The following is a 13,277-nucleotide window of genomic DNA, read 5'->3' as shown; positions in this document are numbered from 1 at the left end:
AACAAAAGCTGAGCTATTAAAATGTTGCAACACACCAGCAATCTCTCAAAGAAATAATCTACCAGCTGTTTAAAACCAGTGATTGAAAATGTACTCAAATAGTATTCTGAAGAATAAACAAGCCTACTAGTAAAGAAAACCTCAAGGGTAAAGTAAACACTACAACACCGTTAATATAATCTCATGAATTAAGAACATTAAGGTATAGAGTACATACAGTACTCATGCATTAATCAAGATTGTTCTAATATAATTGAATAAAATCTCATTTGGTACTTATTCCTTCACAATTTTGTACAGATTTACTGCATTCTAAAAATGTTTATAAAACAAAACAAAACAAAACATGAAAGCATGTTCTTCTCACACCTAATATAAACTAATGCAATAAACTTTCAATTACTGGTAACATGGGAAATTTAACAAAATAAACTTACTTTCTTCTGTCATTTTTCTTCCAATTAAAGCATACTTCATAAACGATACAGCAAGATGCCATCCTTTGCTATTGAAATGGGCATATAGCATAACAACTTGCCAAAAACTTAGCAAGACATTGTACAACAATTTATAGCCAATGTGCCTAACAGTCAAAATCATGCCCATGAAATCTTGCAGATCTTAGTGGGAAGCTTTTTCCTCTCATTTTTTCAGAGTACGTATTTAATTTCAAATTAAATGATCATGTAGGTAAATTTCTATGTGCTGTTTTCTTTCTGTATTTACTGCTTAAATGGTGCTTTCTTTTTTTTTTCCATAAAAGAAAGTCAGTTGCAAACGCATTTATTAGCAAGCCATGGTCTGTCCCCAGAGACATGGTGTCAACACAGAACTGTATCCACCATGGATATCTTCATGCTTATTTAATCCTTGCCTCTCTGCAATGAAATCTGACTGCTAAGAATAGGATCTTTGAACAGGTCCAAAAGGAGAGGTGGAGCACCCTCCTTTGTTTGAAGTGGGGCAGTCTAGCCAGTGAAGGTTTAGTCTGGGCAATGGAGAAAGCAGTGATGGGAAGGTAACCCAGCAAGAGGAGGATACATGGACTAATAAGGAAAGCCAAAAAGTGCCAGTCAGAACAGTGCAATTGGAGGAAAAAAGACCCACAAACTAAAATGAGGTTGATACCTGGGAGCGGAGGAAAACAAGTAGGCTGGAAACAGGCCTGACAAATGGAGGAAAGCAGGTGCCTATCTACCACCACAGAAAACTATATTTTGTAGACATAAACCCACCAGGGTGGAGAGTTTTGTTGGGTGGACATGCCCTGGGATGAACAGACTCATTTGCACCAAGGTGGCTCAGGTACCAGAGGCAGCAGCACTACCCAGAGATTAACACACTGTGTCCCAAAACACTTAAAATTGGACAGATGGCCTTTGCATCAGTTAGGGATGCTGCTTTCAACTTTCCAGCCAGCTCATTCACAGCTATCTCAGGTATTTCTGCAAAATAAGCCAATGCACTCTACACTGTAGATGTATCTTCTACTCCAAGAGATTCGACTGACAATTTATGATTTTTGGCAGCCTAGGCCATTCTCAGAACACTGATATTAAGATAAAGCCCACTGTGTCTTTTGCTAAATCTATTAGTCCTCTCTTTTGTGTGTATATAGTTAGTGATCAAAAAACTACTTAAAAAGACTGCTTACCTGGCCTGCAACTCCAGTGTTCTCTCTTTTCCGGACACTTGAAAAGTGTGTGGATATTCTTCATTATGAGTTTCTATAATTTTCATACCGTCTATGCCAACTCTGGTTCGAACTGAGAACTTTGATCCTACCAGGCTGAATTTGGGGACGCAGTAGAGCAACATATTGTTAAACTGGGGAAAAAAGAAACAGGTGGCTTTGCGTTAACAAAAACACAGATAGAGCCAGTTTCTACTGAGAGCTGGAAAACATCACGAAGCTAGATGCAGTGGGTCAGAAAGCAGGTTCTTTCCTGCTCAGTTAATACACGAGAAGACCAAAGCTCTAACAAAAGACAACAATTTCTTTTTCTTAATTGTTTAGGAATAAGATTAAAGGACAGCTTCGGTGGATGTAAGAATAATTGCTCTGTTTGTGCAGCAGTCTTCATAGTATTTATGATCAACCATACTCAGACTGGGTATTTTATAGAACCGTAAACCATTTGTTAGAAAAACCCATTCTTATGCTCCAATTCTGCAAAGCTTACTCTAAACTGCAGAATAAGAACTCTTTTCTTCAGTGTATACACTTTTCTTCAAGACAGAAGAACATTTCTTAAGAGTTTTTATTCACTGAAACCCTCAATATCACAGGAAAAAAAATAATACATCAACAGGACAAAGATATATTCCTTTATTAAAGATTAGAACTTTAAATAATGTTTAAATGTCTAAAGCTCCAGCCTAGAAGCACAGTTATTAAATCAGATCTATAATGTTTAATTTTCTCACATTTTTCTAAAAATTAATTATTAAAAAGAGAAATTCACCTCACTTAAATCCTATTTCATAGAAACCCTGTCAAGCCTATTGCCTAGTCTGTATCACAGACAGAGCACATTTGAACTTGTCACCTCTCATATGAGGTGCACATCATTTTAATCAGCTGTCTGGCCCCATTTGAGGTTTTACCATTCAATTAATTCATCTTTTGTTTGAAGCACAGGTTAGCAGGAGTTGTGCCTCAATAACCTGTTAGTGGTCTTTATTAACCAGAAGAGCTGCAATGCCAGAGCCCCAGAAGCAAAAACGCATTAGAAATTTTTGATGCAAGAGAAGCAATGGGCTGCTTTTTTTCAAGGGAGCTGTAAGGGAACATGGCTGTAGTTTGTTTGTTCCAAGACAGGACACATGCACCTGCCATGATTAACAAATCATAAGGATTTGATTTCCTCCCACAGGACCATGAGATTTACTGGCACCCCAACACAATCAATCAGGACTATAGCATTTTAGCTTTTCTTCAGCTTTTGCATTTCAGTTTCATGAGGACATCAAAGTTCTCATGCTCTAGGACCCGTGTTCATAATCAGCAGCCAGTTACTTGAAACTGAGCTGCTGGACATAGATTCCATTTATTTAAAGCCATATATTGCCCAGAGAAGTTGTTGGTGCCCCATCTCTGGAAATGCTCAAGAGTAGGGTGGATGGGGCTTTGAGCAACCTGGTCTAGTGGGAGGTGTCCCCCCATGACAGGGGGGTTGGAACTCAATCTTTAAGGTCCCTTCCAACCCTAACCTTTCTATGATTCTATTCTGTTCTAACTGGTGTTTTCTTACACTCTAATATCACTAGCAGAAAGGCACTGAAATCAACTAGAAGAGTATTTTCCTCTCTCCCACTCCTGCAAACACAGGGCACCATACTTACAAGAAACAGATACCGTTCTTGAGCAGATGTATTGCGAGCAGCGAGTTTAAGGATTTGTCCTTCTTTTATCAGTTCATTTGAGGGGTTCACAATGTCTTCCTCTTCTCCCAGCATCTCATATATCTCTAACAATTTCTTTAGATTCTCCTTCACAGTGAAAATACAGCAATAAAACTTATCAGAAGCACAGATCTTTAAGCATGGTTAAATGAAATGATGGGAGCTTGTTTTATTCTGGAGAATGTTAGCTTTGAAAAACATAGATATACCTGGTATGTATGGTCAGCCATATAGATTGATTAACTTAGTTGATACAGTAACAAGTACTTTTAGAAGTGTTATGTCCACAGTAATTTTCAAAAGGCAGTTATACATACAGCCTGCATTATTTGTTGTCCAAAGTATCTCACATACTTCATTAAGTACCTATCATGCCAGCCCAATAGGTAACTACTCTTAACAAACATTATCTTTCCACTGTCAGAAACAGAGGAAACAAGGTTAAGAGTCCAGTGTGGCATCAGCTATTTGACCCAGGAGAAGAACCCAGCCTGTCCCACTTGAGAGAATTAGGGACAATGCTAAATTTTGCCTACCATTCCCAGGAGCTGCATAAATACATTAGGTACACTTGGACCCAAGAAATCCATTTTTGCCATTTTAGGGAAGACTGGCAATTCACACTCCTAGTTTCACCAAATACTCAAATATAATATATTAGAAAATGAATAGGAAAACGAGGATCATTTACCATTTTTCTTATTGCACTATTAGAGTGACTTGCTGCAGTGGATATTATTTCCAGGGATTCTAGACAGAAGAAAAAGAAAAAAGTAAAACCCAAAAGCTGTGTTTTTACATATTTATATATTACACAGAAAAAAAATGAAGTATTTAAAAAAAATTATCTGGCAAGTAATTTTTGAACAATCCATGGAAATATCTTGAACTGTTCTTGTGTAAATACAGAGAGGAATAAATTTAAAAATGAGCTGTTCTTTTTCCCTACAGGAGCTTAGAAATATGAGTCTAACTCCACTTTTTTGTTGTTGTTTTTTTACAAATAAGAGACATACAGTCCAAATGTGCATAAAGCAAATCAAAATGCTGACAAAAACAAAAACAAAGAAAAACCACCACTACCCCTGGTTATTCACAAAGCAAAAAAAAAATCAAAACCTGTGTGCTATTCCAAAACTAAAGCAAAATTTATGTGCTCCAGAAGCAGAATACTAAAGGCTTTACAGTTTTTATATTAACTTCATCTACTATTCAAACAGATTTTCTTTCCAAGGAATCCTACAACTCCACTGATGACATTCTATCATTCTTTTCAGAGGGAACTGACTTCTTCAATTTGTTTTTCCTGAAAATAGCTTTAATTTACAGTATCCTCTTACAGCTATCTTATTTAAGCTATTTCAATTACTAGAAGATATTTACTTTCAGCATCTTTCCAGTCTAAGGAATCCTGAGGCAATTTCCTTAGGTAGTCCTTTAGAAGCATCTCGTAGCGTGGAATGCGTTGTACTGGTTCAAGCATGTGATGTTGCAATGTCAAATTTCCACACACTTTTTCCTTCTAAAAAATTATAAACATATTTCAATGTACCAGGCAAAATGCTATTACGATATAGTAAAATAAAAGTTATGACTGATGAAACATAAATAATGTATTTTGAAACGTGCATGATAGACCTTCTGAAAGAAAGCAGAACTACTTTACCAAACCAAATAATTTTAAATTCTTAATTCAAAATAATTGTAAAAACTTTCCTAAGTACTCAGTATCCAATTCATAAACAGAAATCCTACCAAAAAATCTCCCAAACTCCAGTGCATTTTAAATTAGGTTTGTAATAACTTGGACAAGAGAATTACTACTGAATTAAGAAGAACAGTTCATGACCACATATTAGAAAAAGTCACTTAAGTGGGCTACAAAGGCATATTTTACCTGTCTGAGGAGGGAATGCTTTCTTTGAGTTTCATTTATAATGTAAAGCTCCTCAGCAGTGTTTTAAGATGTGTATTCACCTCCATAATCTTAGATGCAATTAAAAGATTACATTGAAGTACAAAAAATAAGTTGTCTTCCTTGGCTTAGAAACACAAGACCCTATAGAGCAGGAAGATTTAAGTAGAAATGCCTTATCCTATTTCTAGCTGCTCAGCCTGCGGTAGGAAGACACATCTGCCAATTCACACAGAAACCTACAGGGAGCACTAGAAGGTATAAAATGTGCTTTTGAAAGGACTAATGCGTTGCTTAACTGTGAAGCTTTCCTTACCTTTTCTAGTTCAGCATTTAGCATTACATACTTACTTCTGAAGCATAGTGCTCTGCCCAACAGCACTGCTGGTAACTAACAAAATACTTACCGATTCAGTGCAAGGATCTATAGTTGCACTGACAGGTCACTTAATCCTAAAACAGTATTTACATTTGGCATCCAGAACAAAATGTAATATATTTTTAGCCTCTTCAGGTTTCAACCTTTCTACTTTGGTCCTCTATTTTGCAGATGAAAGTCTTGATTTGTGTGGATATTTGTGCACATATGAAGGGAGAAGGAGGAGAAACAGAACGCAGTGTGGACAAAAACAACCACCCTTAATTCTAAGGGATTTGATATTTAATTTTCTTAATCCCTTTTTCACACACAAGCCGATACATTTTTATATATGCTTGTATCACCCACAGATCTACCTTATTCTCCCCATTACCTGAATATCTTGAATAATGAATTTGAATTGAGGTGACCGTTCAGTCCACGTTTTCACCAATTCCATGGCATTATCAAAATTCTTCACGTACTCTCCGTACATCTTGAGGAAAGGAGCTAACTTTTGCAGAATATCTCCAATTCTGGGGGTGGTAGTCCTGCAAAGTAAGAGGGCGGAGTCTCAGAGCAAACAGGAAAGAAAAAAAGTCACACAAGGTTACAAAACAGCTTCAAGCTTTTTATAGAGAATCCTTCTGTTTGGGATCGCCTCACATAGAGTTTCAACATAACCATCAAAACTGACCAGAATTACCATAGAAAGAGTGTTTTATCCTGTCATGATGAATAAGCATTATAAGCCATGTAGAGCACTAAAGAAAGAAAAGCCACCTATAATGGAAAACTTGGAAGTTTTTGTTTACAAAGCATGGACAAATGTATTTTATTCCTTAAAACATTATCTTCTCCGACCATATTTTATCCTCCAAATATCTAACCTGTGCGTTTGTTTGAGGACTAAATCCACACTGTACAGATTCCCTTCTGTGCCATATATAATTACATGTACTTACAACTTTTAAAAATCATTATTTATCTAAGAAAAGCTATGAAGTAGAGAGAATCCCTTGGATTCCAGTCTTTTGTGAGAACTTTCCCACATCTTTCCCAATTACTGATTGCATCTTCAAATAAAACAGAATAGTGAAGAAGGTGGTGGAGAGGCAGAGAGAAGCTGCACTCTCAAAGTACACAAAGAAAGCAGAGCGGCACACATGCATCTCCAGGAACAATAGAAAACATGTTTCACATTTCATTTTCAAAGACAGAAACTCAGCATCTCTGGATTTTTGAAAGTCTGAAATCAATGCTGTGGTAACGGTCTAAAGCGAAGCAATCTACTGCAATTACTCCAGCACACCACCTCTCCAAGAGAACAAGCTGTGCAGAAGGGAAAAAGCTATTTGAATAGTGAATATTGCCAGGACTGGCAAAGGCTGGTCCAGCTCCAGCTGCCTCTGGGGGGCAGAGGATACCTGTGTGAGACCTGGCAGAGCTCTGAGCTGCTGCTGGGGCTGGCAACCACAGAAGGGGACAAGATAGAGTGGGAAGCGGGTCTTTGAAATCACCGAGGCTCTCCACCTTTAATTAGCTGCACCTATTTTTTCGAGCACTCTACACGCAAGCAGACACATACACTTTCAGAAGCAAGCTAGGAATTTTAAAACAAAACCCCTCTCCTTTGATTCACTGAATGCCGTTTCCCTGGGTTGTCATTTTATTGCAATGCAGCGTATTATTTAACTGAAAATAAAATACACATCATGCTGATTCCAACAGAACAGAAGAAAATGTGAATACTAAAGGTCACATGAAAAAAACACCCCACAGACATTAAAGCTTCCTGATAAATTTAACGGATAAGTAATTATAAATTTTTGCAATTAAAAAGAACTTAAGGCAGAAGAGACTGTGGCAATCCTTTATATCTAAAGAAATTGGTACCAAAAAAATCCAATACTTTTAATTAACTGCTTTACAACTCTACTAGACAGACATGAAAAGAAGATATTAAAACTCTTATAAACTGAAAAGTAGGAATAGTTTGCTATGCCTGCTCCTTGGATAGCTAGAGCAACTCATTTACACAGAGCGCTGCAATTTCACTCTCTGCAGATTCAAAAATTTCATAACGACGTTTCATGCAAGGCCCCTATATGCCCAAGGACTCTGAGACTGTAAAAACACAAATTCATCATCATTTCAGGTAAGAAAGACAAGGTACACATCACACAAAGTTCTGGAAGAAGAAATCAGAGAAAACAGAACCTTCTGAGAGAATCATCTTCCTTTGATGGACTTAAAGTATGACAACTAGCTCATCTCATAGTCAAACACTATGCACCAGGAGCCAAAATACTGAATTCTACTAAATGCTGTCTGATCTGGGATAGTTAGTGTGCTCTTGCATACACAGATCAGAAAAAGAACTACTACCATGGACCCACATCAGCATTGCACTATTGCCAGACAACAGAGATAGCAGCATTATATGGGTCGAGAAACAGGGCTTCACGTTGTAAAGTAGGTACAGAAACACCTCCTGTTTCTGTGTTACCAGACCACGATGGTATTACACATTTACATTCTAAAAACTCAATCATGAAATGATACTAACCACGATTGGCAGCACCTCATTTAAAACTGTCATGGCTGCAAGAAAGCTAAGGAAAGGTCTGTAAAATCACAGCACAGTAAACGTGACTACAGAACAACTGCTTTCCCTTCCAATACCCAGGCTACCAGGCATCCAACAAAACTGAAAGTTGCATTTCAAAGCAAAACAAATCATATGAGTAGGTCAGCTCTAATTGCCACATATACCAAAACACTGTGTTGGAAGAGTGAACTTATTTCTTCAGCATCCCCTCCCTCTCTCCTCTCCCCTCCCACACCACCACCCCAACTCCCCCGACCCCTTGTGCTATCACACTGTATTCTTAAATTCTCCAAGTATCTCCTGTTGGTCATCCTCGGGTGCAAAAGACAGTTAGATGGGTATTTTATTTGATGTGGGATCACTGTTATGCTCTTTTCATGGGAAATATATTGCAACCAGGGTGTTTCCAGTGTTTTCAAGCCATATGTTGTAAAAGAGACACTCAGCCCCAGCTGTTGCTCAACTCATTCAAAATGCAACTACCAGACAATTTCATTTCCAGTCCATAAGCTTAGATTCACACTGCCCTTTCTCCTGAGAAAGAAGAAAATGCTTCTGATCTGCTTTCCCAGTTTCAAAACCTATGTATTTTTTACCTTAAGTTTCCAAACCAAACCACAACTCAGGGAAAGTATCAGAAATTTTTATCCAGCTATTTTTACTGAAAAATAAAGAATAATAGAAGTGCATAAACCTACCAACAGAACTTATTTAATTTCTATGTCCAATTAAGGGTACTGCTGAGGAAAATGAACTATCTGGCAGAAACTATTGTTTCAGAGTCTGGTGATGGGGAGAGAAAATTACCCTGGATTTTTCTTTCAGCAATGATCAGAAATTGAACTGCACCCTTTCTTCTAACGCCTCCCCAAAACATAATGTTTTAAGGACATTTAAACAGACTGTCTGAGGTACAACAAAGAGGTTGTTTCCAAGCAACGTGGGGAAAATAATATCCTTGCAATGTAATTTATTAGTTTTGCACCAATAGTCAAAGCTCACATGCAAAAGCACTTTTCAACCTTTGAAGCCATGTAATTATACGCACAATATTAGTGATATAGCATTTTGCAAATATGTAAGGTAGTGCAACCTATCTTCTGTGCTCTATGAAGTGTCTAGAGCAAAGTTTTAAGAGTATGTGACAAATTTCATTTCAAATATATACAGCACTGATATGATGTAGTATAAGCTGCTCTTTAAACATCATTACAGTAAATTAAACTCCACTTCTCATGAATATGCACTGTATTTTAATCCAGGCATTGGTATTGCCTATCAGATTTATTTCAATTACTTAGAAGAAAAGGGTGGGTTTACCTTACATGGTCATTCTGCAAGGAACATAAGTAGGAGGTATAAGCTTTCCTGTATTTTCCAGTGCTAACATTTTACTTACTTTCTTGCATTATAGACAAATTATACAGGGCTACCATGTGTTTGTGTATGGTAACTATTCTATTTTAAAGAATCATCATTTTAAAGGGGAATTATCTTACAGGGTCAGGAGATACATAGCTCTTGTCTAAAGCACCACGGTGTGATCTGAGATTTTCATGTGTGTCAGAAAAATACATTATTTCTCTATTTTTTAGTGTGATTTTTGACAATTAAGGAGTTCCATAAAAGCGTAACCGGAAATGATATATGGAAAAACACTTGAGTTCCTCATAATAAACCCTAGATAATATGGAATACAGAAGCCAAACAGGTACTGAGGTGAAACAATTGGATGAAACCATACTTGTAATTATATTTTTTTTTTAAATGAGGTGATCCCTTTTCCCAAATAAGGCAGGGATGCAGCAATGGTTTGAGTTTTGGTTTGGGTTTTTTTGACAATTACATAAAAGAGATTGAAAATACATTGCTACATTCTAATAACTCCAGAATCACATACACCAAGGCAGGATAAAGATACTACAGTATCTTTACATGATTGTGATAAAGTGTATTTACACCTTCACTACTCTTCTTGCTTGCTCCAAACAGAGGTCAAGAAAACCTGGGGTAAAAATGGCCCCAAGATATACCTGACATGGACTTTTATTTCAAACAGAAAACCACAGCACAGAAAACCAAGAATGTAGCTCCTCTTATTACAGAAAGCAATAACGACAAAGGTTACTGTGCTACAAGGGTAGCACAACATGCATTATGTTCTCTCAATTTTGTGTTCTGTGCAATCAATTCACCAGGTAGCACATAATTTCAGTCTTAACCCCTAATTCAGTGAGGCATTTCATCATGAGTAATCTCATTGGCTTCAGCGAGATACATGTCCTTTATTTTGAGCAAATGACGCAAGTTCTCTACTGAGTCAGATCCTGATGAAGAGTGGAAGAGCAGATGTTCTCCTACCCACAGTACTTCCTGGGCCTGGAACACTTAATTATGAAGGTACCTTCGCTACCTCAACCCTGTGACAGAGTTTCTACAGATACAGTTTTAGTAGTATATTAACCAGTGAATTGCCTCTTACCATTCTTGCATTCTTTTCTCAAGTTCTGGAAGTAAGAATTTACTGTGGAAGGCATTTATTGATGAAATATTAGAAAAGATTTTGTTAATCACTTCAGCTGGAAATGAACCTCTGTTGGCTTCCTCAAGGAGTCTGGAATAGAATACCTGCAATACAGAAAAAGAACCCCAAACTTATCAGCCTACCATCTTTAATCAATGGATGAAGACCTATCCACCCCTCCTCCTCCGACTGGGGCAAGATTAATGTTTCAATAATCTGGACAGGCAAGGACAAACTCATTTATTATCTTTCCCTCACCAGAACTTAAAAGTTTCTCCTCCCCTTGCACCCCATTTTTTTCCTTGTGAGCCAGGAAAACGCTGCAGGCGCAGCAGACACAAGGAAAGCCAAACTGAAGTAGTGCCATTTTGGACCGACTCCAGGCATCCTGTCTGTTTTAACAGCTAGATCATCTCAGCTTTCCCAGTCTTCCTGTCGTATTTTCCACTCTTGCTTTCTTTTTAATTAGCATGACGTCTGATCACCGTTAGGCCCAACCACTCTCCTTGTATGCTGTATCCCCTTCTCCTTTTGAAATCAAAGTAGCTGGCAGACTATGAGTGGTCACCACATACCATTTAAAGCACAAAAGGGGCCCAACTTCTAATTGGACTATAATCTCTTTAAAAATATATACTCTTTCCCTATCAGTAGGCTCTTCCTGACTAGATGCAACCACAAAATTCTTAGAGACATGGTCATGTCACATAAAACAGCACTTATAGGGAGCTATGGTCCCTCTACCTCCTCCTCCCATGCTTGAACAGACTGCATTTCTCTAGAAAGGGCTTCAGAAGTTTGGGTAAGGGCTTGGGAAAGAAGAAAAGAGTCCGAAGACAGAAACTTTGATAATCTCAACTGAGACAGCTAAAGTGTCTTAAAAGGAAAAAAGCCATACTCTTTCATATATACCATAAAACATGTTCACTTTGCTTCATGTCAAGAGGACAGTTAGTTAATTTTGACAGGTTACTTTGATGACTATAAAGGTTACATAACTTTTTAAGCAATCTTAGAAACATGGAAGTCCCTTCCCAGTCTCCTGCTTTCCTCTCATTAGCAGCAGTTGAGCAGCTGTGCTTGAAACTCATTTTTCAGAACTCTGTCCAGTTAATATTTGGAAAACAGGCATAGGAGTAATGCGTTTATGATTGCATCAAGGAAAATAATTGTACATTACCCATCAGAAAGACCTATGAAGTAAACATTTTCCTTCTTTATTTTTAAACTTCTCTACATCAAAGCTCTTTTTTTTTCCTTCAATACTTTGTCTTTTAAAATATATTGTATCTCCATCCCAATCTGGGTTTGCTACATAAATCCACTTTCATGAGGACAATTACTTAGATCTCCAAGCAGCCTGAACAATTAGTGTATCGGTTCAGAATTTTTACTTTTAATCAACAGTTTTCACTATATTTGTGCATAGACCTGAGAAACTTAAATATGGAGTAAGGCAATGCATAGCTATAGGTATCCAGGTAAAATGGGTATAGGTCTTATGTGAGAAAGTGAACGAGGTTTAAAAAAGAAAATACTCAAGAACTATAGACTTCAACATTTAAGAAATATCAGTTTGATTCCACAGAATTCAACCCTTTCCTTGCAGAAAGACTAATTTCTGTTCACTTAAATAGGTCTCAGTCCAAACCTATAGTGGGAAAATAGGGCATAACAGTTTAGAATGGGCATGTTGCATAGTTTGGCATATATAATGGGCATATAATGGCACAATTCGTTAGCACTAAAGAAAAATTCTGTTCAGGTCACTCAAAATTTAAAGATTTACTAATTTTCTAGTGGGCAGGTGATTTCAGTATTCTAAAACGATACTCTCCTTGGCCGTGTCACCAGAAGCCAAGAAATGAGTGAGCATAATGTTATCCATCCCCTTTGTTGGAAGGCCTACCACGCTGAGGTTCATACTACTACTGCTTATGGTGACACCTACACACTGAGAACCTATTACATTAATATCCACAAAATTCTAATACTTTAAAAAAATGTAGTGTTCTTAAAATAGAAACATAGGCAAAATTATGTGGCAAGGGCAAATATTGAGTGGCAAAGTCAGCAAAACGTGAAAAACATACCACCTCTTATGTATTTTATATACACACTTAATGCATAGCCGTTCAAGTGAATTCAAGGCAAGACAATAAAAGCAAATTCAAGAAAAATGTACCCCGTCTAGGAGGTCAAGTCGGCTAACGTAGGCTTTTTCTGTTTGCAGAAGTTCATTGGCAATTTTGTGACGTTTCTCTTCATCTGTCTCCTGGAGGAAAATAAGAAGAGCTCTTAGGATACTGGAGGAAATATAATTTAATACTAAAAAAAAAAAAAAAAGTTGAAGAGACATTTGATTACCTTACAGTCCAAAAAAGCAACTGAAATCTAAGCTTTGCATTTAGTAACAAACACACCACTTTGAAAAATATAAACTTTCCATCTGTTTAATCAACAA

At 37.2% G+C, this 13,277-nt stretch overlaps 1 protein-coding gene across 2 annotated transcripts in view; it reads right to left on the bottom strand.

Annotated features, from left to right (window-relative positions):
• Nucleotides 1-13,277, bottom strand: part of FGD4 (FYVE, RhoGEF and PH domain containing 4) — a 59,466-nt gene that overhangs the window by 12,605 nt on the left and 33,584 nt on the right. For both annotated transcript variants that reach the window (XM_014937359.1, XM_014937360.1), the window contains 7 exons: nt 12,999-13,088; nt 10,772-10,917; nt 6,073-6,229; nt 4,789-4,927; nt 4,097-4,155; nt 3,346-3,492; nt 1,655-1,827 (listed from right to left, as the gene is read on the bottom strand). In XM_014937359.1, coding sequence (XP_014792845.1) covers nt 1,655-1,827; nt 3,346-3,492; nt 4,097-4,155; nt 4,789-4,927; nt 6,073-6,229; nt 10,772-10,917; nt 12,999-13,088 — 911 coding nt within the window. The remainder of the gene's footprint in view (nt 1-1,654; nt 1,828-3,345; nt 3,493-4,096; nt 4,156-4,788; nt 4,928-6,072; nt 6,230-10,771; nt 10,918-12,998; nt 13,089-13,277) is intronic.

Source organism: Calidris pugnax, unplaced genomic scaffold (assembly GCF_001431845.1).
Source record: "Calidris pugnax isolate Ruff unplaced genomic scaffold, ASM143184v1 scaffold1, whole genome shotgun sequence".
Classification (NCBI taxonomy): domain Eukaryota; kingdom Metazoa; phylum Chordata; class Aves; order Charadriiformes; family Scolopacidae; genus Calidris; species Calidris pugnax.
This window is presented reverse-complemented; position numbering and strand designations above follow the sequence as displayed.